Consider the following 27422-nt stretch of genomic DNA (forward strand, 5'->3'; position numbering starts at 1 on the left):
CCCAGGGTGGGCTGGATCTTTGAAGGAGAAGCTTCAAAGGCCTGCCGCCTTTGTAATCTGTCCCTGCCTTTTGCTGCACCCAGCAACTGTCTCTCACCAGTTCTACCCTCCACTTTGGGTAGGGAAAATCGGAGGAAAACCAAGCTAGGAGGGGAGGAGTGCCCACCTTTGCCAACCCCACCCCTCAGGTGGGGGATACAAGGTGAAGCACGCATCTCCGTCCACTCCACCTTGAAGATGAGGGGACCCAACCATTTAGGAAAAGGCTCATGCCCCCCTCTCACTGGAGGGTGGCATATTAGGGGGTGTACCCAACCCAAGAAAGGGCCCATTGGTCCCAGCCGGCACACTCCTTTTAATGCCCCTAAATTTATTATTTTGGGGTGACCCTTACCCTTGCCTCCTCAGATTCGAGGAAGAAAGAAGAAAGACCGAAGGCAGTGCTGACCTAGGAAGAAGAGGACACCAACTGCTTTGGCCCCAGCCCTACCAGCCTGTCTGGACTCCGACCGGACTACAGTGAATCCTGGTGTGTCCAGCAGTACCTGCCCTGCAACCATCTTTAAGACTGTCTCATGTGATCACCTGATTTGCTCAATCAAGACACACCTAGAGACTCCGGATCCAGACGGCTCCATGATTTTGAACCACTCTGCAACAGACGCCCACAGCCCGAGTTTGAGTGGCCCAACACTACGAGGAGGTCTCCACATTGATCCAGACTTGGGATCTGGTGATCTCTGACATCCCTCAAACTTTGAGCCGACATCTGCAACCTCAACCGGAAGGCCCCCCGCCGGCAACAGGAGCTGGTAAGAAGAACCCCACAGCCTTGGGTGGTCCAACCGATGGTGTCCAGGCATCCCCCCAAGATCCCAACTTACCTCTCCGGTTGGTGGTTGCTTCCAGGAAGCCTCCCTGCCCGAGCCTGCAGCATCTTTACCGAACCGGAGATCCTCATTGAAATCCACAGGGCCCAAGACGTCGCCTTGGCACACTGCACCCAGCCGCCCTTGTACCGCTAATGGTGCAGCTCCTGTTGTGAATGTTGGTCCCTGCAGTGCTGATCTCTACCCAAAGAACTATGCTTCCACAGCCAAGTGCCCTGCTTGTTAGAAGTGCCTGACCGAAGGCCCCCTTAGCCCCATTGGCTAACATTGGGCCCCTGCACTCTGCACCCGGCTGCCCAGGTGGTACAACTTGAGTGCCTACCTACACCTTGGGGAATCTTGGTCCTAACCCCCAAAACTCCCACTCGTAAGACATTTACTTACCTGTGAAACCGATAAACCTTTTTTTCCCCATAGGAACCAATGTTATGAGTTTTTGTTCCAAAAATGTTGTGTTAAACTGACTTTGTACGAGAGAAAAAGTAACTAAACTGCAAACCCTAAAAAGTCCTACTTACCATGTATTGGGAGATCCCTGGTGTGGTATCTAGGCATTCCACATGAGTAGTCGATGTAATTCAAAAGTAATATTAAAGTATTTCAAAAGTAATTACTGTGTAATTTAAACTGTTTTTTGAACCAATACAAACTGTAACAATTACAAATCCATTCCAAATTGCACTTCTTGAAATGTTCTGTATTTGAAAGGATATTTTACCTACCTGTACCAAGCATTGTTTCTAGAAATAAAACACAACTATACCTTTTTTTTAATACATTTCCAATTGGTCTGGATTCCGTCTCTAAGTGTGTGTAATCAGTGCTTGATTGAGTGAATATAATAAATGCTAAACACACCCTAAAGATAAGCCTAACTGCTCGCCCAGACTACCACAAAGAGAACTGTTGGTACTTACCTAATATAGGCTGTGCTATACCTCTGGGGATCCCCTGGACTCTGTGCCCACTATATCTTCCTTTAGTATAGTATACACTGAGCCAGCTTCCTACAGTACCCTAATCTATTGTATGAACATCAACACGCACATCACAAGATTAAAGAGCATTAGAGAGCATTAGCAAAGTCAATAAGAAACTCACGGCAAGGATTATTCCTACGGATTCCAACATTACTGTCAGCCATTGCCACTCAATGATACTCAAAACCTCCATACCCTGGTTACCTGGGAATGCACTCTGTTGAATCTGCCTGAGTTTAGGCTCCACCCTCTGTCCATATTCCAATGCATTCTATGCACGTTATTGCTAACAAAACATTAGCAAAAATAGAAAACCCACATAAATGTATTACAGGAGCATACATAAAAATCACAAACTTGCAAAATGCCATAACAAAGAAATAATACCAAAAGCCATATTATGTTACCCTACCAAGTGAGTGGGCAAAGATCATAGGTCAGAAATGTATAAGCGGGTTCTTCCAATTTGCTTTAATTAAAAGAGAAAATGTGAGGAGTTTACAGCTTATTTGTCTTGGCTCACCGCTTTATGGAACTGGTTTTGTTATTATTCTTTAAGGGTGAATCACACTGGTGAGGAAAGAAGGGAGATAGTTCATTGTTGCAGGCAGGAAGTGGACAATTGTTTTATTTTAATATGGCTTTAAAGAACATATTTTGTCAAGTAGCCAGCAAACTTAGCATTCCCCTGGTAACGTGGTTGAATAAGCTATTACTTTTGTTGCAGAAATGTATGTATAAATTAAAGGTAACACATTCAAAGCCTGGTGCAGCCAGCTCTGCATTTCATCCGCCTTACTAATGAAACTTGAACTATTAAGCAGGATAATAATAGCATCCATTATTAACACATATGGAGCCACAGTGAGGTTCAGTAAACGTTCAAAACAGGTCATTTAGATTATCAGAGTTATATCATGCACAGGATTGAGGATTTCAATATTTTTAAAATACATTTTGCATCATTTTTAGGGCTTGTTAGCTCCTCCTTGCTACCACCTTCTCTGCATTTGTTACCGCCAATAACGACTGGACCTTTTACTTGGCTTATAACACGGTCTGCAAAATAAGTCGGTGAGCACTATTTTGTTTATTAACACTGATGGGGACAATGGCGGCTGCTTTTTGTTATATTTGCATGCTGAGCGCATCGCCTGCTTTAGGGACACCGTGCTCAGTTTAAATTTTATTTTTTAAATTTTGATGTGAGAGGGGCGCCCGCTTCAGGGACACCACGCTCAGTTTCCCTTTTTGCTTTTTTACTTTAATAGTGAGTGTGGCGCCCGCTTCACGGACACCGCACATTGCAATACAATAGGTATTTCTTTTGCAAAACTTTGAACTATTGGTATTGTAAACGACAATGCCTTTTAATGTTATACAAGGCACTGCCATTTACAATGGCAATTGCGCGAAAATTCACAATTGTGAGACCTATTGTACTGTAAATGCTTTTATGTCTTGCCTACTAGACAGCACATGTGCTATGTTGAGAGATATACTGTTGGCTTACCAACTACAGAGTGCCATATAGACCACCCACTGCATACCACTGGTTGTTGAAAGTTGGGCTGAAACCGTCAACATTATCGGCGCCTTCTTGCTCTCCTTAAACCTTTTGTGCGCGTAAACAGCCGCCATTTTGGACGCAATGGCTTCCCTGCTCTCGCCGAGAGCCAGCGCGCCTCTCTCCCCCTCCTAGCTTCGCTGGCATCCCCCGCATGCTGACAACCCCCCCTGCCTGCACCTGCCTTGAATCATAAACCCCTCTTCAGCGCTGCTCTGCCCCAGGCCCTCGTCCTGTTCCCAGCGCAACACCTCCCTTCTTCCCTTTCATGATCCCCGGCCCTTTGATGCAAACCCCCTTTTTTCCATGTGCCCGTTTGTCTTCCTCGTTCCCAGGCCGACACCCAGCTCTGCCGATACTGTTCCTTGCCCCTCCCCGTACAATAGAAAGCTTCCCCCATCAAGGGATCCCCGGGTTGATCAAAGCCCCCCCCGCCCTACGAGATCCGATCGAACCCCACACACTCCGTGAATCGGCGGAATATCCAGCTGCGCGATGATCATCACCTGTTGTGAACGGGGCGGGGACTTCCACTGTAACCTTGTGTGGGAACGGGCTTGAAAGGGGGGATTCTGAGGATGTCTTTCCGTACATCAAAGTATCGGCGAGAATGTGTTACATGCAATAAAGAGATAAACTTGTGTATAAGAGGCCAGGCCTCAGGGATGCAGTTAGAGCACCTCAGAACGATACCTGCTGTCCGTTTTGCTGTGTTCTCCTCCGGAGAGAATAAAAACCTTGTTTCCTGCCTTCCAGTTCCCAGCGCCTGCCTCTTCAATAGTTAACTTCTTTGTGGGTTCAAGAGGCGACACCGCCGGGCAATACTTAAGGATCTTATATTCTGGTTGGTAGCGTGCCCCCCTTTTAACATGGTTGGGTTTCTTGTCACTCATTTGCCTGCTTCTTTTTAGTGTTTCAGCTTGTCAATCTCAATCTTATGCTTGGCATTCCCATGGAGCATTGCTGGTTTACCACCACTTTTGATTGGTTGGCTTGTACATTTCCACTGCATGCTTTTCAAGCACTACTTTATTTTATTTTCCATTAAGTAAAGGTTCTCTCCAGCTGCCTCTCTCTCTCTCAAATAAATCTATCTTTCCCCCTGCACTCCGTGTTGCTCTCTGTCATCCGTGTGCTTCTCATGGTCATGATCAATGTTGCACTCACCCTCATGCACTTCCATCCCTCTTTGCTTTCACACTCATGTGGGTCTTCTTTGCACGCTCCACGCTGCTCTCTTGCCCATTGCTTCGCCCACCTCACTATCTGTGTTGCTTTGCACGTCTGCACCCTTCTCGCTCATGTTGCTCTTCCCCACTCCCATACTCCAACCCATTGCCCACTCACCTAAGTGTTTCTCCTCACTCACCAACTGCTTTCCTTCCCCCACATGTGCCTTCTGTGTTGCTCCTGATCTCCCCCCCCCCCCCGGTTTTCTCCTCCCACAAAAAAAACAACAAAAAAAACCCACCTTTGTACATTTTATTACTTGTTAATTACTGATCCAACTTGGATCAGTGACTAAACAGAAAAAAACCTTGTGTTAATTTGTGGGTACGAGTGCCTACAAAATGGCATATGCGGCGGCTGCGTCAAAAGCGATTTTATTTTTTTCATTAGTCTCCCTGGGACGATTTGCAGCATGTCTAAAATCCATTAGCAAAGCCAATAGGTCCCAAAGGCAAGACCTATTGGCTTTAGCAGTGTTTATTTTGATTCCAAAAACTGGAAATTAATTTATGCTCGGCACATGAACAATTTTCAACTGATATTAGCTTTTCCGGAGTGGATATTGCCCCTCTTAATTTCTTGTTCTTATTGGTTTGTATAGCTGTAAATACTTTGTACTTTAATCCACCCAACTGTTACCCCTCAAATGATGCAAACTCCACTGCTGCTACAAAATCCTTTTCTAATCACAGTTTACTGCTTTTCAGATGAAAACGCATACTTGGTAGCGAGAGGGCTTGTTGTTTAAGAAAATCACATTAGTAGTCATACTGCTTGTTGCAAGCATGTGATAAGAAGAGAGAAGCTGCCCAACGCCATCCTGACTCTTCCTAGAGTACTATACAAATGGTGACCACATGTTATATCATTTCAAGTACATTCCCAAAATTACGTATAACCTATTTGAAGTACTGTGGGCCATTACTCAGAGTTTCAGAGGCATCTAGGCATCTACCAATGCCTCATGTTATATCATTTCAAGTACATTCACAAAATTACATATAACCTATTTGAAGTACTGTGGGCCATTGCTCAGAGTTTCAGAGGCATCTAGGCATCTACCAATGCCTCCTCAATCTCAGGTTACCAGAGTATTATGTGCAGAGCACCCCTCTCTAACAGTGGAATAGAACAATGGCAAAAAACAGAACTATCATCTGCTGTGCTCAAAGGCAGTGAGAGGACACAGGTTTCTCAAACAGATTTGCCAATTCACTCTTAATAATATGTTCTTGTTTTCTGTGGGATAAATAAATATAATGAAACTTGGTTATAATTGTAATAGTCATTACCATAACACTTCTCCAGTATGTTCTGGTAGAAGGCAGTGAAAACACCCTTCCACCATTTTTCAGGTGCCTGTCTAAAAGGTGAGTATGGAGTGTGGCATGGCCCTCACTGGGCAAATGATCACCAGGGAAAATGAAGAAAGATTCAGAACCATATATTCAGAACCACCAGCTTAGTCATATTGAATATTTATTGCTGAAGGCAGTTGGTTTTTGTTGAATGACCCAAAGATTGAAGTGAAAGACAATCAAACAAAAAGCAGATGTTAGGGTCAGGCTTGCACTACTGCCCCACAAAAGCATCACAAAAATACCTTCTGTAGTGAAAATAATAAGATGAATAATTGCTTTCAGAGTAGCATTGAATGAATGAATGTGACAGAGTATGTCATGCATTGCAATGGAACCACCTCCCATGATACACCAAACCCTCAATAGCATTAGAAGATAGCTGCATACACCTCTGAGCTGATACAAGATGTGACAACCTCTTAAACCAATAGATGAAGGGGGCTGAGCCAAAAAACTAATGGCTGATGTGGCTCAACCCAAACCCTGCTTTCTGCATGTTGGAAACAAGTCTACAGAACATTCAGAACACTGCAACCCAGCTTATTTTTTTACTACAAGGACATGCTGCTGCCTCGCCTCTGCTCCAGGAATTGCACTGGCTAAAGATTTCAAAACACATTGAATTTAAGGCACTTTGCTATATGTTTATGGCCAAACAATGCATTACACCCGCATTCATTCAAGGATTAGTGACTCCTTATAAGCCTACATGTTTGTTGAGGTCTGCCAACCACGCATAGTACACCACGCTTAGTTAACCTAGCCTAGGTTCCGCCTAACCCGCATCAAAGGACGCTCCTTTTCCTATCTCGGCCGCAATCTGTGGAAGTCTCTCCCTTCCTCTCTTAGGAACTGTAAGTCCTTACAAACGTTTGGCAAAAATCTGAAAACTTGGCACTCTCACCTATTGGCTGGGGTTTCACTGTCTGCAACTACCCTGCGCCGGGAAACCCCTTGGGGTAGCGGTGAGAATTAAGAGTTTGTCAAATAATAATAATAATAATGATGATAATAAACAAGTGAAGCACACCAAAAATATGATCATTAACTTTTTCTTGTTGTGTGCAGCTGATAAAATGACACTGCACCACTGGGATCCAGACCAATGCAGGCTGCAGATGTTTCTCCTCTTCCTTGGCTGGATGTAAGGAGAGAAGAAAGATGGAAGAGTTTTAGCCTTGACTACGTAGAATGCAGAAACGAATTTGGGTTAAGATGGATAGGTAAGTGCAAAGAACCAACCTAATAAAAATAAGCTTATGCTTGAAATGGAGTTGAAACTTCTGGATGTTGATGGAAAAGCCCAGGTGGTGGAGAAGATTAACCCTCTACGAGAGATGTTCCTAGAACGGCTTTGGAGTCTAAGCCTTCAATAGCCGTTGTGAATGACAAAAAACATGGATCCTGACCTCCGCAGAGAAGCTGCCATGGCTGCCTGAACCTTCATAAAGACGTGTTGGACTGCTGTCAATCCGAAAGAGAAAACCAAAAAGTGAAAATGTTGGAACCCCACCGTAAACTTCAACTAAAACCTATGGGCGGGATAGGAGAAGAATATGAAAATAGTTGAGGGGAGATCCAGGGATACCAACCACTCTCCCGAGTTCAAGGCCACAGGGACCTAGCTCCCAAACAGCAACTTGACTTTCCAGATTTCATAATGCACGGACCTAGATCAAAAATTAAGCAGCTATCCTTCCTATTAAAGGAAATAACATTCGGTGCCCCTCTCTTATGGAAGCACCACTTCTAAGGCCCTTGTTTCCAGTAAGGCAAGGACTTTTGACTCAAAGATCAAGGTTTGGATTAGTTGAGACATACCATTTTTGTGACTGGACAGCCCTAAAGTAACAGAACTTCTAAGATCGTTGGTAGAACTGCTATGCAGGGGAGGCCAGGCCAGGCTGTGGCCTATAGCCCTGCTGTAATTGTAGTGGTCCAAGGAAGTGTAAGCTTTTGCTCCGAACAGCTGTTCTCCATCAGAAGCTACTGTTCCCTATCTAAAATCACAATTTGGCTCTAAATTCTTGTCCACCTCACAAACCATTTCAAGGCATTATGTGAATAGCGATGCAGTAGGTCCTAGGTAAAGAAGATTCTTTTTCCATTGTGGTTCACAGAAACTCATACGTTTTCATTATCTTGAACAAATGGGAAACGTGATGCCCAGACGATGAAGAGATACCTTTTATAGAAGCATTTCGTATTTATAAAAAAAAATTATATTAATACTTACATTTACTTTTAACAATTTGCTGTTCACAGAAGAATTTTCTAATAGTTTTCTTTTCCTAAGTCTGTCTGCTGCAAAAGCGGAACTAGATGTAAAAAGAAAACAAAATGTAAATTAAAAGTCTTTCAAAACACACATCAAAAGTACTGGGTTTTTATAGAAGGCTTCTTTATTGTATGTTAGGTAGTTGTTCGATCTCACAATTTCTGTGCAAAACTCAGTGATTAGAAAATTGAAGCTCCAGACTTTAAAATAAACAAAATTAAACACCAGAAATACACTAGCAAGACAGGCAAGTGTGCCCACTGCATGGTAATACTTACCAGAGCAAACCTAATTTGCCTCTACGTTTTACATTTGCGTTTGTACAAAAGTCCTCTGCATTCCACTGGAGGTGCTCAAAGTCTTTACTGCCCAGACACCAGCAGAGCCAGGCCCTATTGAATGTCACCTGATCTTGAATATGGGCACCTATTGCTTCCTCATCTCAGGCTATCAGATTAGTGGCAGTGCCAGAGGTGTAAACAGAAGCAACACGTTACAGCAGTAGTAACCATACACAAAAACACAAAGGTGAAGTACAGTTTTCACTTACCAGGTTTTATGCCACCCTCAAGTTTCTGCTCCACAATCCTAAACAAGCATGGTCGACAATCTAAAAATAGGCACTTACTACCCAGATCAAGCATATTTAAAAAAAAAAAAAAAACATTGTACTGATAGCCCTATACAAGTCCTACTGTGAACAGAATCTCAGGTGCAGTCCAGCTGTTTTGGTGGGTTGTTCCTTCTTATCTCAGTTGATAGCAGCAAGCTATCTCCCCAGGCATCCCAGAGGGAAGGGAGCAGTTTGGCACATTCTACCCCTGGTTCGGCTGTCTTTCTCCTACACCTGTGCGGTTGTCCAGACAATGAATCATATACTAACGCTTCCAGTACTTATGCACGTCTGCTGGTCAAGGCAGGTGCCTTAGCCAACCAGAGGGTCAGATACATTCATAAGAATGGCCATCCTCCTCATACTTGAAACAGTTTTTAGATATTGTTGCTGTTCAGATTTTATAGGACCATGGGCTCACTATCCACTGTCAAACAATTTTGCACTTGTCCAAGTGCAATGTGCCTCCACCTGGAAATTCACACAGGTTTCTTTTGTTTTGTCTAACACTTAGGAAGGTAGATGGGAGAATTTTACATAGGCAGTGCAATATTCAGTAGAAGACAGGAATGGAATTCTTACTTCACTGGTACACCACTGATACTCACTTGGTACATCATGTTTTGGGTCAGAAAGGGGTATAAGGAAAGCATACAAGTAGTAACAGAACTAAATAAACCTACCCACTCAGCACAAAGGGAATCACCATTTTATGCAGCACACACACAGGATCCAGTGGAGCACACCCCTTAGAGACATAGGCTAAAGCTTAGTTCTTATGATGCGAGGTTTCCAGAAAAAAAAGTTCTACCCAGTTATCTCGTAGGTGATGTCACTGATGTTGTAATTTGTGATGTGTGAAGTCAGGAGCGGTCCATGGTGGAATGGGCTGCGCTTGGGAAGCTAAAGAGTTTTTAAGTTTTATGTCACAACAACCATATTTTAGTTTAATTGTGCCAATGAACTGCTTCTAACACATTACATTAACCGTTCATACGTTTCCAACAGTGAATCCAATTGTTTTTAAATGACATGCTTTTTCTCATTCCAGCAGAAATAACTTGGCTGCGAGCAGTGGATTCTGGCAATCTGGATATAGACTTAGATACCACCCTGTGGTATGTTCTTTTGACCCCACTAGATTCAGCTGTTGGCTACACATTTATTGTAAACGGCTCTAGCCATGAGTCCAGGGGAGAGGATGTAGCCTTACGGCAGCTCCACATTCTTACGAAGCCTGTGGAAAAAAAGGCAAAGGTTGAGGGATGAACGAACTATTGAACTGGTCCCTGGACATGTTGGATTGGATTGGACTGACATTTATAGAGCGCGCGAATGCCGAAGCGTCCTGGGACTGGGGTGAGAGAAACGAAGGAGAGGAAGGACCAATGTCCACAAAACTGACCACTTAGATCCTAGGAAACAGCCAAGTTTTTATTTGCTTCCTGAACACTGTCATGTTTGGTTGGAATCTGGCTGTGATAGTTAGTTGGTTCCACAGCCTAACCACACCATGAGATAAGCTCCTACCACCCCATCTGGCTCTACGAACTTTCGTGGCAGCGATGAGGCCAGAATTGGCTGATCTAAGATTTCTTGTGGGGGCGTACCAGTTGAAGACTTTACACAGGTCCGCAACCCCTCTGCCATAAAGTGTCTTATGAGCCAGTCATAGAGCCTTAAATTCTAGGCGTGGCTGTATTGGAGCCAATGCATCAGAAGTAGGATGACCTTTGGGGATGTTCAACAATAGCTGTGCCGCGGCATTTTGCGTAGACTGCAATTTAGACTTTTGTTCCTTGGCAATGCCCAGAAATAGGGCATTGCAGTAGTCTAGCCGTGATAAAACTAACGCCACTACCACGGTTTTCTTTAATTCCAATGGAATAAACAGAAACGCCTTCCTGAGTAACTTCAGGATGTAGAAACAGGTGGAGGTAACACGGTTTATCTGGGCAGCGTCAACTATGATCCCCAAGTTCTTAACTTCTGAGGATGGTACAGGACATATGCCAGCCTCTGTTGGCCACCAGGTAGGGTCCCACAGGGATGGGCCGCCTCCAAACTCCATCACCTCCGTCTTATCTGTATTTATTTTCAGATAGTTGTTACTCATCCAGCTCATGATGTGAGTCAGACATGCATGGAAACTCGCACCCGCAGACGCCACCTTCTGAGATACAGAGATAATAATCTGTGTGTTGTCTGCTTAAGATACAAACGAGAACCCATGTTGTCTGATGAGACTGGCAAGAGGGGTGACACAGATGTTGAATAGAGTTGGAGACCATGCCGATCCCTGTGGGACACCGCATGGCAGGCGGAATGTTTCAGACTGTAGATTTTCCCAATACAAAATCTGTTCCCTCTCCTCTACAAAAGATGATAGGAGGGATAGAGCCGCCTCTCCAATCCCGACCGCCTTCAGCCGTTGCACCAACACTGTGTGATTCACAGTGTCAAATGCCGCTAAGTCGAGGAGGATGAGGATCGCTCCCCACCCTAATCCACCTGTCTCCGAATGTTCTCAGTTGCTACGACTAGTGCAGTCTCAGTCGAATGACCTGATCGAAATCCGTGCTGAGTTCCATACAATAAGTTATTGGTGTTTAGATAGGTCGACAGCTCCTGATTTATTGACCTTTCAAGAATCTTGGCTGCAATCGGCAGACAAGAAATAGGTCGATAGTTCTTGGGATCCCGTGGATTAAGCAGGGGCTTCTTGAGAATTGGTTGAATACAGGCCTGTTTCCAGACTAATGGATAGAGCCCCGATTGAATCACTTGGTTTAGGATGTTCCCTCTCCCCTTCCCCCCAGTCCTCGCTAAGTAGGAAGGTAGGTGTGAGGAGGTAAAGAGAATGATCAGACCCACTTTTACATCCACTAAGCGTCCTTTCTATTTTTACATTTTCCCGATCTTTACAAGCAAAGTAATATATATTTACATGTCCTACAGAAGGAAGGGACAGCTGCATTTTGTTCCATGAAAGTGAATGCACAAACCACAAAAAGTAATGGATTAAATCACTGCATGTCTTTTAGATCAGAAGAGTTTATCAGTCGTTTTCTCCATTTTTGCTAATCTCTCTGGAGGTTTCCACAGCACACATGACTTTCTGGACCCTATTATTTGCCCAGGCCCCACTAGCTCCCAGACCAATCCATACCACATTAGGTGCAGCATTGCATCAGGGGACGAAGGCACAAAGACCGTATGAATGGAACATGTTGTTCAATCTTAAATTAGAGGAGCTAATGCTGCCTCTGTAGTCTGTGCAGTGTTGATATATGCAAAGTGTTCTTCCTGTGTTCCGTTATATTGTCTGGTAAAAGTGTTAAAGTAAGCCAAACGAACAACAGCAAATAAAAGTATAATTCATAGGAAATACTTCCTTTAAAAATGTTTTGCTATAAACATGGTACTATTGTTTAACGAAAAAACAAATAGTATGTATGCACCACAAGAAAGCATTACTCAATTTTAACTTACTTTTCCAAATTCTGTAGATGTTCTCTGACCTTCTGTACCGAGCCCAGCTTGGTATCATTGACTACAAAATCGTCGCATCGATAACTGCAAAAGGCATAAATGACATATGTTGTTATTCAATTAATAATCTAAAAAAGGCAACAGTTTGCAAACTTGTGCTGTTTTAGTGCTAACAAGGCCATGTTTTAGTGCTAACAAGGCTTCAACAAAGGACAAGAATGCCTTTGAACACAAACTAGCCTATACCAATTAACATTCTGTCAGAGCATGGACATGTAGCCTCTTCTTATTTTCTGGTTCCAGGAATTCAGTCGAAGGCCACGCAACCTTGTGGAGCTGGAGTTCACAAGCTTCTCATAAAATGTATATCCTGCAAACTGTCTTCACAACACGATTTCATACACTAAAATTAGTCACAGACTTTTTATTTAGGCTATGGTGTTTTTTCTAATACCATTTCCAGGAACCACCTCTTTCCTATAGACGTAACAGCACAGTATTTATGGCAACATTCACCCAAATAAAAAACAAAGATATACTGTGTTCCAGGTACATCCTCCCTCGGGCTGTGTTTTTTCTTCTTTGAAAGTTGACATCAATTAAGTTTTGGGGCCTTTCAAGCACCCCCATGGCACACCCCATCGCTACAATACTCAGTAAACCCGGGCGCTTTAGAATATTTCCAGAAGTACTACTTTTACCAGAACTTTTTAGGATATCATGATTGTTTAATGATTTGTGAAGGGCCAGTCTTTTATGTTTACCTTTTTTTATCTGTTAAATGGATTGTATGTTTAATTGAAAATTTTATTTTCCTGCATGTACTCTTTCCACACCCTTGACATTTCTAATCCTGAACAGATTCAACAGCTTCTGCAGCTGCTTCGATCCAAGGCCTTATATCAGCTTTGACTCTTCTACGTCACTAGATATTCGACATGGTTCATGGACAACAGTTCACAACGACACAGATTATTGTTTTATCAAGTTACCTTTTTACTGAACATTTTGTTAGCTCCACTCTTTATTTTGTGGAGTCTTTTGACTGAGTGTTCCCATTGTAACAAATGGAAAAAAGCATCCAGAGACATTTACTAACTTCAGATCATCATCATCTCGCACACCTTGCTGACCCCACCACTGATGGCAGGCCCACCAAACATGCTGCTCGCTGCCAGCCCCACAAAGGCTCTTGTCCTCCATGGGCAGGATGGCAGGTTTTGTGTCCCCCTGTAAAACCCTGTACTGTGTGGCAGGCACAATGGGGTGCCTGCGACAGGTTGCAGTGTTTTACGCAAACTCCGCATCTTCCCATAGGAGCATGTGTTGTCGGGCAGAACATGTGCTCCCTTAGAAGTCAATGGGACTCCGCCCACACAGCGTTCGGTCTCATCGTAATAAGTTGGGCAGAACCGCTGACTGCGAGTCGCTCGGTTCCCCAATCCGAGACGGCGTCAGGCGGAAAGTTTCCGCCCGACATCATGATGAGGCCCTTCGTAGCAGCACACCTGCACTTTTACGGGAGCCTCATACCTGTCAATCTGATCCCTTAAATGCTTAAGATAAACAATCACAGAAAAAGATGTCATGAAGAGCAAATGAGTATTACTGTCTACAGCAGTGAAAGAGTAAGTGTTAAGGTCATTTCCATCCCCCTTATAGAAATATTAGGGAGCACAGCAAGTAGAGTGATCGACGTCTGCCAGTGTCTATTTGATTGTAAATGTTTTGGAAGCCACAAATTTGTATCACAAACAAAAACAATTAGGGTTGGCACATGATCAGCAAGATGCACGATAATGTAAAGAATTGTATTTAAGTGAATGCTGGTAGCTTGTTATTATATGCTAAAACGAGCAAAGCTCTCCAACACTCATGAAACATGGAAAAAGATCATTCAATTCCCTAATTCTATTCGACCTCATTTACTGTTTCATCAGAAGAGGACCTAGAATGGAACACAAGGACTCTACAAAAAAGCCCTAAAGCGAACCAGAAACTCAAACAAATCAGTATATTGTGTAGGATCGTTAATGCACTTTTTACTTGGAAAAAAATACAGAAACTCAAGATGCACAACAACTTTTAAAACTAAAGTTCGAATAAGACCAGTATTGTTTGTTGAGTTCCCACAAATGATTAGTGGTCTAGCAACTCTCTTTAGACAATTGTCCTAGACCAGTTGACAACATTTGCATCGTAGGTTGGATTTTTTTTTAATAAGCTACACTTGAATAGCAAATCTATGTTCCACATGTTTCTTTCACCATAAATTATTGAAGAAGATTATATTATTTGTGTCCATGGAACACTAGTTTATGGTCATCTGGGTAATTACAGGTTCAAGATTGGATAATTGTAATGTACACTACCTAGCATTACCCAAATACCAGATTCAAAAAGTAATACAAAATCTAGCGACCAGATATTTTTTAGGACTGCCACTTTGGATTCCTATATACAATCATTTCAATCAGTTGCATTGGATGCCTAGTGACGAGCATGCTAAATGCAAAAACTTGAATATCCATCACAAAGATATCTATAGTAAGATTCACTCTTTCATTAAAAAAAAGAATTTTCTTGTAGAAGGCTGACTTAGTATTTGGTGCACACTTATTTAAGTGAATCACCTTGCACTAACCCAGACAACCCTTATAGTGATTGTAGTGGTGTTAGACAACCATAGAAAGCTCTCTAAGTGGCAGCTGTGGCGAGCAGCCTTCAAGCTAATCCAGAATCAGTGTTAAGCAGCTGGTTTTACCAAAACAAATTCTATAGTGTAGGTTAAACAAAAAAGAACCACACGGTGTAGTTATAACTCACTAACACATTGGAATATCTCCTACCCAGAGATATCAACACAATACACACAATATTTCAAATGGAAACAGGTAAGTAAGCACAAACACACAGTGGTCTCCAGAGGGAGACCAAACCATATACTAAGGAAGTGGAGTGTGAACAGAGACCAAAGTCAAGATCTGACTCAGAAGAGCTGGGGACCCAAGCAATCACCCACGGTATGTGCCCTGGAACCTCACAGAGGCTGTGTGCAGAGTGGAAACACAGCCACTTACTCAATGCAAGTCAATGGGAAAGTTGTGGTTGCAGTTTTGAAGAAGGACTCTTCCCAGTGGACTCTGAAGAAACCCAGTGGAAGATGGAAGTTTGGAGAGTCACCCCACCCGTGAATACCCAAGGAATTAGGATACATACACCAGGGAAGCCGGTGTCTAGGTGCAAAGTCATGTCTGAAACCGCCGTAGACCACAATGGAGGACCTCAGTAAAGATGCCGCTGGTGAAGAAGGTGATCGAGTCCGGTGGGATCCAAGGGTGGATTCTTGAAGAGGAGTACCTGCAAGCAGGGGGGACAAAGTCTATGGTACTCGGGAGTGACCAGCAGGCATGAAAGACCAGTGACCACTAATGACTGAAGATGCAGGAGTGATGACTGAGACCTTGTCGCTGCAGCTGTGAGGGCCAGGTGACACAGTGGAAGATCAGCAGCCGTTCACAAGTTGTCCCATGTCGCAAGTCAAGAACCAGGGGGGTCAGAGTTCTGACGGGATCACTAACAAACCTTGGCAGCAAAAACAGATGTAGTAAACGAAAAAGGTGTAGCGTTGGGACCAGCAAGGTCCGAGGAACTCGTCAAGTGCAGGAGAGTCAGAGCAACCCCGAGCAAGCAGGGGAGCCCACTGAAGCCTAAGAAGACCCTCCAGAGGACCCACAGGCCGAAGGCACAGTTGTTGCAAAAGTAACTCTCACCAAAGATTCATGCCCACATTGCAACGGATGAGGGGAGGACGAGGATCTTGGTAGGAAGAGATGCTGGAGCTTCTTGTAGCCCGAAGATCTCTGGAGGAAAGTCAACAAGTCCTGGCAACGGCGAGTCGATGCGGTGCACAAGGGTTCTGTTCCAGCGGAACCGACGAGGGATACTGGCCTCAAACTTGCTGAGAAGACAGTGCAGGCCTCAAAGGAGTGGCAAAACCACCACCTGTGTTGCTGAGCCTTTCGGAGTCCGTGAGACCTCAGGAGCAGCAGAGCAGTCAGCTTTGTTGTGGTGCCTGCTGATGCAAGGGAGTGACTCCTTTACTCCAAGAGAAATTTCTACGGGTGTCTTTGATGACCACAGGCCTGGAGAAGAACCTGGATGAAGCACAGACACAGACGGTGCAAAAGACTGGCAGGACGACGAGACCAGGAGCAACAGGAGTCTTTCTTGATGCAGTCTCGGTTCCAGGCAAAGTCCAACAAGGTCTAAGGTGCCTAGATGGTTGAAGTTGAAGTGGTTTCAGGTTTGAATTTTGTCCCACAACAAATATGAAGAACCACCCACAGATAAGCCCTTAAGTACCCTAGGGAAAGGGTTGGGACGATTCAAGGATCCCTCCCAGAGAAGGTGCTGTACAGAGGAGAGGATACTCACATGTCTTTTGTTCCGTTTCACGCCAGAGCGGGAGCCAACGGCTCCCTGAACTGGTTCCACCTCGAGTATGCTAGGAGGGCACCAAATATGCCATTCAAAGCAGTCTGGTGGTGCTGGCAAGCGCCCCACCCCACCCCAATACACTAAGTGCCTGTCTGGGGGGGCGGGTGGGGGGGCACACCTACCTGCGACAGGAAACCTTTTGTTCTACCTTCCCCTGCTCGATCTTGGCTCATCAGCAGGAGCGCAGAATCATGTCTGTGGTCAGCAGCAGAACTAGCTTGCTGTAAGACCCTGAAAGGCTGGTACCATGAATTCAGGGTGCTCCCCTCGGTACATGGGATCATATATCCAACACTGGAATCAGTGTTGGGGTAGGATTCCAACATGTTTGATAGCAAGCATGACTGATTTTGGTGCAGCCACTATATAGTTAGACATCTCGTATTTGAATTGATATCCACTATATGTATTAAATGGCTGACCGCACTTACAAAGTTTGGAGAATCGACTCTGGGGTTTGTAGAGGGGCCCTGTTCATTTAGGGGCATCCTCATACTTTTAACCAAGCACCCTGCCCTCAGGACTGAAGAGCCTGCCATAGGGATGACTTATAGGTTTTAAGTGCAGGGACTTTAGATAGAAGGAAACTTATATCTGTTGTAAGTGGTACTAGCACCAACTTACATAGGCTGCACTGGCAGTCCTGCAGTCACAGTTTGAGTGGTCTCTCATGGGTGGCATAATACATGCTTCAGCCCATGGGAGACCCCTGATGTACCTATGCCCTGGGCACCTTAGTACCATACTAGGAACTTCGAAGGGGACACCAGCAGCCAATTGGGAAGGTACCAAAGTACTTACCATAGTCCAATTTAAGGTGAGAGAACGGTGACTGGCATCCTGATTAGCAGGATCCCAGTCAGACAAGTAAATAAACAGAATAACATCAGCAAAAAGTGGGGGTGACCATGAAAGCAAATCCTACTTTCCTAGTTGTTTTATGGAATGCTCTTCCTGTTTCAGTGGGTCTTATGGAAGACCACTTGGCTTTTTGGAAGTTACTGAAACCTTTTTTTGCAAACTAATGACATGTTCAGTGTTTTGATTCCAGGTGTGATTAGTCAAGATGCTTACTGTGGTATACAGTGTGTTCCCTAAATACACAAATATACTATTTGTACAGATGGACTAGCCTTTAGGAAACGGGAACATTTTCAACAGGTTTGTGGATTTAAAAGACAGTTATAAATGGTTGGAAAAGCATCATGTGTATTGCATAGAGAACTTACCAGAATGTACTGTAGCTACTGCAATCCATGCAGACCGTATGTTGTAACCTGTCTTTTTCTGGCCTGTCCACTTTCTTTGGGCTGGGCGCAGGATTCTGTGCATCCTCGTAATGTTTTTTCGCATGACCATTCACATACCTTTGATATTAAACATAACAAGTAATAATTATCCATTCAACAACTTAAAACAGCATGACTTATTTGATAACTATATTCTTTGAAATCAAGCAGGATTTTGAAAAGAGAAAAATAACTATTTTAAATGAGAAAAAGTAGAAATCATAGAAGTATCAATCTGTGTGAGCAGATCATTTTGGTTTCCACAAGCAGCTAAAGATACATCTATACTTTTGAAACTTAGGTTCCTTACAGGAGCCAAAAGATTTCGCACTTAAGCGAAAGCAATAAAATCTATTGCAAACTCACTGATTAAAAACAATTACTAACCATGAATATATATGCAACCCAGATAATCTCTCCAACAACAATTTTATCCACTAGCCCTGCGCAGACAGCCAAGGGTTGACACTTGTTATGTTATGTGAATTTGTAGAGTGCGGCTTATCACCTGTGCAGGCATCCAGGTGTTGAGAAAGCAGGCCTGCGGGGGAGGAGCAGATCATCTGAATGGCCAGCTTAAGACATTCATTGAGCACCATAAACTGTTGGAGTACTTACAATGCGGTTTTCTTAGTGGCCTTAGTACTGAAACTGCCCTGGTCTTGGGAGTTGATAGCATGAGGGCACTGGTTGATGCAGTGAGGCTGCAACATTTGTTCTTGTTGGATCTGTCCGCAGCATTTGATACCATCACCCCAGTGCTACTTATCTCCCATTTTGCTCAGTTAGGTAAAGACATTGTGTTGAATTTGCTCAAATCATTCTTAACAGAATGAACACAGACAGTAACATGCGGTCAGTTTACATATAGTCCCTTTGTTCGTGGGGTACCTCAGGGATTCTTCTTAACCCAACTATGTTTAATCTATATATATATATATATATCCCCTCTACCGAAGCCGAATAGTTCTTTTGGTCTTCAGGCTCTCCTATGCCGAAGATATGCAGATTTTCTATCCAATACAGATGATTTTCATTTCATAGCCGTCAACTTTAATAACTGCATGAAGACAATTTCCATCTGCATGAAGGGTAAATGTCTGATATTGAATGCAGACAAAATGAAGGTTATTATCTTTGGAGGTCAGCCTTCGGTATGGAACAGCAATTGGTGGCCATATGCATACGCAACTCTGACCTTACCATCTAAAACAGCAATAAAAATATGCACATCATTGTGGACCAACATTAGCCTTTAATCTACAGGTGAACCTAACGGTACTAAACTGTTTTAATAAGATTAGGATACCTCAGAAACATTTTCCATGCATCCCTTTAACAGCACGAAAATTATTGGATCTGGTCTTGATCACCTTGAAAATCGATTACTGTAAAGCCCTGTACTTAAACATCAATAAGTTCTATCTATAAAAACTTCAAATTGTCCAGAATACGGCAGCAAGGCTTATTGTGGATATTTCTAAGTATCAATTTCAGCTGATCTTGTTAAGCTTCACTGGCTTCCTGTCAGGCAGCGAATCACTTTCAAAGCCCTTTGCATTGCTCAAAAAGCCTTACATATGTTAGAGCCCCGCACTCTAGATCTAAGTGTAGGGGTATTGAAATCCTATGGCTCGACGCCAATGACATGTTGTTTGGGGTCAAGAACAATATGTTTTCATGTTTATTTTGTTCTTAGGACGAGTAGGCCCAACTCCCTGCAGCACAAACCCTTTGGCTGCCAGATTACACTACTACATTATGGGTGAGGGAAGGCATTGTCTGCAGTTAAGGGAATAGTTGTGCTCATATTTAAATGCTATTCGAACTTGTATTTAAGGTTAAATAATAGAATGCCCTTATTATTAGAGTGAGCGCTCTAAGAACATTTTGTACGTTCATACTGCATTACTGACCGTGGTTCCAGTATAAAAATGTGTTTCACATGGTTGAAAAGTTCACAAGTCAAGGCTAAGTATAAGGCTTCCAGGATGCTCTCTGATTAGATGCAAATATATGCAAAAGCTTAAAAGAAAGATTGCTGGATTTTTGCTTTCAAAATAATTAAGTCATTAAAAAAATGCAACTAGGAACAAGCATTGGAAATGCAATAGGTCTCGCATTAGGAAAGTTTGAGTGATTGGTATTGTAAATGACACTTTTTTTATTTATGTGTTGGTTTTGAAAATAGTAAAATTAATAGCTTTGTCAGTTACAATGTCAATAGTTTTAACTTTCGCAAATGTGACACCTATAGCATTTGTAATGCAATGTGTGTTGTATTTACGTGACTTAGATGTATTGATATTACAAATAACAATGGCTTTTAATTTTGTAAATAATGTGGTGGTGGATGCGGTGGTGGTGCATGTGGTGGATGTGGTGGTGGATGTGGTGGTGGTGGATGCGGTGGATGTGGTGGTGGTGGGTGTGGTGGATGTGGTGGTGGTGGGTGTGGTGGATGCGGTAGTGGTGCATGTGATGGATGTGGTGGTGGTGGATGTGGTGGTGGATGTGGCGGTGGATGTGGCGGTGGATGTGGAGGTGATGGTGGATGTGGCGGTGGATGTGGAGGTGATGGTGGATGTGGTGGTGGATGTGGTGGTGGATTCGGTGGATGTGGTGGTGGTGGATGTGGTGGTGGTGGATGTGGTGGTGGATGCGGTGGATGTGGTGGGATGTGGTGGTGGATGTGGTGGATGTGTTGGTGGTGGATGTGGTGGTGGATGTGGTGGATGTGGTGGTGGTGGATGCGGTGGATGTGGTGGTGGATGTGGTGGTGGATGTGGTGGTGGTGGGTGTGGTTGATGTGGTGGTGGATGCGGTGGATGTGGTGGATGTGGTGGTGGATGCGGTGGTGGATGCGGTGGTGAATGTGGCGGTGGATGTCATGGTGGATGTGGATGTGGTGGTGGATGTGGTGGTGGATGTGGTGGTGATGGTGGATGTGGTGGTGGATGCGGTGGATGTGTTGATGGTGGATGTGGTGGTGGTGGTGGATGCGGTGGTGGTGGTGGTGGTGGATGGGGTGGTGGATGTAGTGGTGGTGGATGCGGTGGATGTGGCGGTGGATGTGGTGGTGGCGGTGGATGTGCCGTCCCAGAGTGATGTGGCGCCGTCCCAGAGTGATATGGTGGTGTTGTGCGGCGTGCAGCAGTGTGCGGGGTGCAGCAGTGTGAGGCGTGCAGCAGTGTGAGGCATGCAGCAGTGTGAGGCGTGCAGCAGTGTGAGGCGTGCAGCAGTGTGAGGCGTGCAGCAGTGTGAGGCGTGCAGGGGTGAGAGGCGTGCAGGGGTGAGAGGCGTGCAGGGGTGAGAGGCGTGCAGGGGTGAGGGAGGGTGAGGGTGTGTGAGGGTGCGTGAGGGGGTGTGAGGGTGTGTGAGGGGGTGTGAGGGTGTGTGAAGGGGTGTGAGGGTGAGGGGGTGTGAGGGTGAGGGGGTCTGAGGGGGTGTGGGGGTGTGAGGATGAGGGGGTGTGAGGGTGTGAGGGTGAGGGGGTGTGAGGGTGAGGGGGTGTGAGTGAGGGTGTGTGTGGGTGAGGGGGTGTGAGGGTGAGGGGTGTGTGGGTGAGGGGGTGTGTGGGTGAGGAGGTGTGTGGGTGAGGGGGTGTGTGGGTGAGGGGGTGGGAGGGTGAGGGTGTGTGAGGGTGAGGGTGTGTGAGGGTGAGGGGTGTGAGGGTGAGGGGGTGTGTGGGTGAGGGGGGGTGAGGGTGAGGGGGAGTGAGGGTGAGGGGGAGTGAGGGTGAGGGGGAGTGAGGGTGAGGGGGAGTGAGAGTGAGGGGGAGTGGGAGTGAGAGTGAGGGGGAGTGAGCGTGAGGGGGAGTGAGAGTGAGGGGGTGTGAGAGTGAGGGGGTGTGAGAGTGAGGGGGTGTGAGGGGGTGTAGCGGTGTGAGGGAGAGGGTGAGGAGTGTGAGGGTGAGGGGGAGTGAGGGGGTGTGTGAGGGTGAGGGGGTGTGCATTCTGAGGGTGTGTGGCGGTGTGAGGGGGTGAGGGCGTGTGAGGGTGAGGGGGTGTGCATTCTGAGGGTGTGTGGCGGTGTGAGGGGGTGAGGGCGTGTGAGGGTGTGTGTAAGGGTGAGAGGGTGGGTGTGTGTGAGGGTGAGAGGGTGGGTGAGAGGGTGGGTGAGAGGGTGGGTGAGGGTGAGGGGGTGAGTGAGGGGGTGAGTGAGGGGGTGAGGGAGGGGGTGAGTGAGGGGGTGAGTGAGGGTGAGGGGGTGAGTGAGGGGGTGAGAGTGAGTCAGGTGAGTGAGGGTGTGAGAGTGAGTGAGGGTGTGAGGGTTGTGAGAGTGAGTGAGGGTGAGAGGGTTGTGAGGGTGAGTGAGGGTGAGTGAGGGTGAGTGAGTGAGGGTGAGGGGTGAGTGAGTGAGGGTGAGTGAGAGTGAGGGTTCTGAGGGGGTGTGGCGGTGTGAGGGAGAGGGTGAGGGGGGTGAGGGGGAGTGAGGGGGTGGGTGAGGGGGTGTGCATTCTAAGGGAGTGTGGCGGTGTGAGTGGGTGAGGGCGTGTGAGGGTGAGGGGGTGTGCATTCTGAGTGGGGGTGTGGCGGTGTGAGGGGGTGAGGGCGTGTGAGGGGGTGGGTGAGAGGGTGGGTGAGAGGGTGAGTGAGGGTGAGGGGGTGAGTGAGGGGGTGAGGGGGTGAGTGAGGGGGTGAGGGGGTGAGGGGGGTGAGTGAGGGGGTGAGGGGGTGAGTGAGGGGGTGAGTGAAGGTGAGGGGGTGAGTGAGGGGGTGAGAGTGAGTGAGGTGAGTGAGGGGGTGAGAGTGAGTGAGGGTGAGAGGGTTGTGAGAGTGAGTTAGGGTGAGAGGGTTGTGAGGGTGAGTGAGGGTGAGTGAGGGTCCGAAGTAAATGGTGGCAGGGCAGACATCATTGCAGCTAGCAAGTCGATCTTGACATTTGTATACTCTCTACTACGACCAAGGCTGGAATTAGTCACTAGTTACAGACCTGAAGACTGGATGTGCTCTCTCTGAACACACTGCAGCGGCAGAGCTGTGAACATCGGCCCGATCAGATCTGCACACAATTTGTCATAGATAGACAATAAGCACATTGCATGGAGAGCAAATGTTCCTTCTGCTGGACTACGAAGCAGTCCGTAAGACATAGACACACACTACATGCTCTACTGCACAACCTCATGAACACACTACAAAGTCCGCAAGAGCTAAAGATAGAGCTAGGCAAACCCAAAGCGCAGCATACATATATCTACGGAAATCTAAGATGAAGCAAAATTAAACTCAAGGCTCACGGTGCCCTCAAGCCACAGTCTAGAACACCATGACTGGGAATCCATTTTAGACGGAGCCATAATGAGCGAGTGGCCAACAGACCCTGTAAGTCCCAGTGGGGTACACGTGTTACTATGGTAATCCCTAAACTAAAGCCACAATAAACATGTGGTAAATGGAGACTATAAACAACAAGCTCTCGGCATTGCTGTGGGGGAGGCGGGGGAGCGGAGCGCATTCCTTTGAAGTGTGATGATATGGGGGGGGGCAGGGGAGAGGAGCGGCCACATCAATGGAGAGCTGATGAAGTGCTAGGATTCCCCACGGCCAGACTGACTTTTGCGTGGCGCGCAGCGTACTTGGGAACACAGCGACATATAGCATGGGACAGAGTAGCAGCGTGAGAGGGACAGAAATGCATATTTTTAGCGCACAGCATGGGCGGGGGCAGTATGTGACAGAGGCAGAGCGTGGGCAGAGTGGGACGCAGCAAGAATGTGGGGTCAGAGGGGCACATAGTATGGACAGGGGTGGGGGATCAGAGGCAATATGTGAAAGGAGCAGAGCGTGCCATGGGGCGGACAGAGTGGTGCACAGCATGGACGGTGTTGGGGGAACGGAGAAGGCAGCATGTGACTGAGAGGCAGAGCGTGGGCAGGAGACAGCGTGGCGCGCAGAGTACTTGGGTTGAGAGGGACACTTAGCATGGGGCAGACTATCAGCGCGAGAAGGGCAGAAATGTTGATTTTTAGCGCACAGCATGGGCGGGGGGGCAGTATGTGACAGAGGCAGAGCGTGGAATGTTTTTAAGACAAACTTAAAGAGAGGGCTAAGCGTCCCGGCAGACCGCGCCCTAATTTAAGCTCGGACAATTTTATAGAAGCAGCCGAGGGCAAGAGACTGCCCGCTGGTAAAAAAAAAAAAAACAAGCAGAAAAAAGAAAATGCAGTAAAGAAGGAAATAAATGCAACAAAGAATGAAATAATGAAGGTTGCAAGGAAAGATGGAAACAAGAAAGGCAGTAAAGAAGAAAATAAAATGGAGATTGGAAGAAGGAAGGAAGGAAAGACAAGAACATCGCCAAAAGAAACAAGACGGAGGGAAGAGAGGGGAGGGGGGAGGAGAAATGCGACACGGCGGGAAGGGGCAGGCAGGATGACTCAGGGGAGGGGGCGGAGCGGGGCAGAGCGGCATGTGGGTGTGAAGAAGCCGGGCCTTTGAAGTGAAGCTAAGCTTCACTTCAAAGGTGTCGGAGGAATGCGGGCGGCTGTGCACGCGCTTTTAAGCTCAATGCACATGCGCATTGAGCTTAAAAGTCACGGGCACTGCAAGGAATCGCCACGATTCCTTGCAAGTTAGATAAAGAGTCGATGAGCCCCTATAGTCTCGCTTGCTCGATGCGCATGCGCATCGACAGGCGAGACCTAAAAAACATGTTGCTAAACTACTGTGAAATTTTAAGTACCATTTCTTTGAAGCATCGTTTTGCAAAATGTTTTGATGAATGCTAGTACTTCCCAAAAATATTCATAATGGAAAATCAGTGTAAACAGTTGCAACAAAATTATAGGGAACAGGAAAATAAACAAGCATCAGAATTTACAGAAATAGATCTGGAAATTGTACTCCTACAAAATATTTATGAACTGCATTTTAGCACTGACCAAGAAACACGTGTAGATTTCCCATATGCGAAAATTTGCTGTGCGGAAACAAGTTCACTTTCCCACTACCACTTTTTCCCAAACCCGCCTAGAAGAAGTGTTACGTCTGCCCTTGTCTGGAGTAAATTTCCAACCTTTCTCTATATGGGAAAATTAGAGACAAGCTGATGAAAACATAAAACATGAAAGTTAGTAGGTTTGCACAGACTCCAAAGGGCATTCCAATCAAGGGGAACTATTGCTTCTCGCAGACTGTCCCAGTATGTACTTCAGTGGGAAGTTGGCAAAACAAGGGAATTGCTAGTATTCAAACCATACTATGGTATGAGCTCTGGCATAATCAGAGCGGCTATTATCAGAGCTCTTATATAATGACATTTCTGCAATATTTTGACGCAGCACTACATGGCACCAAAAGGACAAGTGGATTTTGTTACATGACGAGAAGTTTTATGAAGCAACCTGTCCCATGTACAAGTAGATATTTTATTAAATTCCACACCCCTGTACCCATTGGTACTTGCCAACCAGGCATCTTCATTGTGCCAAACATAATCTGGTGGTGATCCCTAAATTTCGAAAGGCAAGATGGTGAGGACGATCCTTCTCAGTAGCCAATGCTAAGCTGTGGAATTCTCTTCTTCACCATTTGACATGCCTTAAAAACCATATGGCCTTTAGAAAGGCTTGTATAATCTGGCTTTTCCTTCCCCAGGTCCTCCATTGTGACAGTCCGGACCCTAGCTTAGGTGGATATAATGGTTATGGGGCTCTGACACCTTCTGGTATGTATGCACTTTAAAGTTTTGTTTTCATTTATCATGCCAGTTTGGTCTAGCCCCTTAGCTGCAGGGGTAATTCCCCCACAGCGGGAGGGGGGGGGAACGTCGGCGGCGCACGTGACGAGCCCAGCTCGTAATGAGTCACAGTGGAGCTGTGCTCATGACGAGCTGGGCTCGTCACAACCCCACTCACTTATTAATTCGCCCGCACGGGCGGGGAATCAATCGCACGTGGGTGGCGCGCAGCCATTATAACGAGCACAGCTTGTCATGAGCACAGCTCCACTGTGACTCATGACGAGCTGGGCTCGTCATGAGCACCGAAGGAGCTAGAAGAGCCATATCTTGCTGTTCCTTTGGAAGTTCATGAGGGAGGGGGAGGTTCTGATGTGTTTCTGGAGATCGTTCCACGTCTTGGCTGCGAGGTATGAGAAGGAGCATACTCAGCTTCTGGTCTTCTTGATGCATAGTCTGCAGGGGTGGGTGAGAGGCCAAGTTCGGAAGGCCACAAAGAGCGGTACCAGGGGGAAGTGGTTGTTGTCAAAGATTAGGAATTCGGTTTTGTCTGAGTTGAACTTGAGGCAGTTGTTTTTCATCGTAGCAGCAACATTGCTCCTGCAGTTGGTGAAACATGCTTTGGCAGTTCTGGTTGAGTCTGTAAGGGGGAGGATGAGCTGTGTGTTGTAGGCATAGGATATATGTTGATGCTGTGGGTTCTGACGATGTCTGCGAGGGGTGTCATGTAGTGGTTGACGAGTGTCGGGCTGTGCGACAATCCTTGAGGGACTCTGCAGATGAGTTTCTTGAGTTTTGAGGTGTAGTGAGGACAACTAACTCGAGTTTTGTTCATGAGGAAGGAGGATATCCACTTAAGGGCCAGCCCGCAGAAACCCAATGTCTGAAGCTTTTTGATGAGTGACTTGTGGAAGACTGTATCGAAAGCTACGGAGAGGTCAAGGAGCAGGAGTGTGGTGGTTTCTCCTCAGTCGAGGATGCTTCCGATGTCATTGATGGTTGCAGTGAGGGCTGTCTCGGTCTCTGTGCTGTGGTTGATGTGAAAGCCTGATTGAGAGAGATTGAGGAATTGATGCAGTTCTGGGTGGTCTGGGAGTTGGGAATTGATAGCTTTCTCCATGACTTTAGATGGAAAAGGCAGGAGCAAGATGGGTCTGTAGCTGCTGAGGATTTTTGGGTCCGCTGTTGGTTTCTTCAAAAGCGAGTGGACTTCTGCATGACAGGGAGGTGGGTATGGGGGTACTGATGATACTTGGACATCGCAGATCCCAATAATTATGGTCCCATTGCCAGACTACCGCTACCGGCTAAACTCATAAAAAAAACTATAAATACTCAGCTCAGCGTATTCCTAGGAGCCGCACAAGGCCTTGACATATCGTAACATGGGTTTAGAGAAGGCCATAGCACCGAATCTGCCCTGATCAAATCGACGGAGGAGATTAAGAGGGTGATGGATGCCCTGGTCCTGTTGGATCTGTCTGCGGCCTTCGATACGGTCCACCATAGAATTTTGGTGGACCGTTTGGAAGACTGCGG

General features: G+C 45.9%; 1 protein-coding gene across 1 annotated transcript in view; it reads right to left on the reverse strand.

Moving 5' to 3' along the window:
- USP3 (ubiquitin specific peptidase 3) overlaps window positions 1-27422 on the reverse strand; it is a 266304-nt gene that overhangs the window by 174174 nt on the left and 64708 nt on the right. Inside the window, exons 3-5 of the mRNA XM_078685262.1 lie at window positions 18141-18278; window positions 12412-12495; window positions 8265-8346 (exon numbers count right to left, since the gene is read on the reverse strand). Of these exons, the coding sequence (XP_078541388.1) occupies window positions 8265-8346; window positions 12412-12495; window positions 18141-18278 (304 nt within the window). The remainder of the gene's footprint in view (window positions 1-8264; window positions 8347-12411; window positions 12496-18140; window positions 18279-27422) is intronic.

The sequence above is a fragment of the Lissotriton helveticus genome, chromosome 3_2, assembly GCF_964261635.1.
Source record: "Lissotriton helveticus chromosome 3_2, aLisHel1.1, whole genome shotgun sequence".
Lineage (NCBI taxonomy): Eukaryota > Metazoa > Chordata > Amphibia > Caudata > Salamandridae > Lissotriton > Lissotriton helveticus.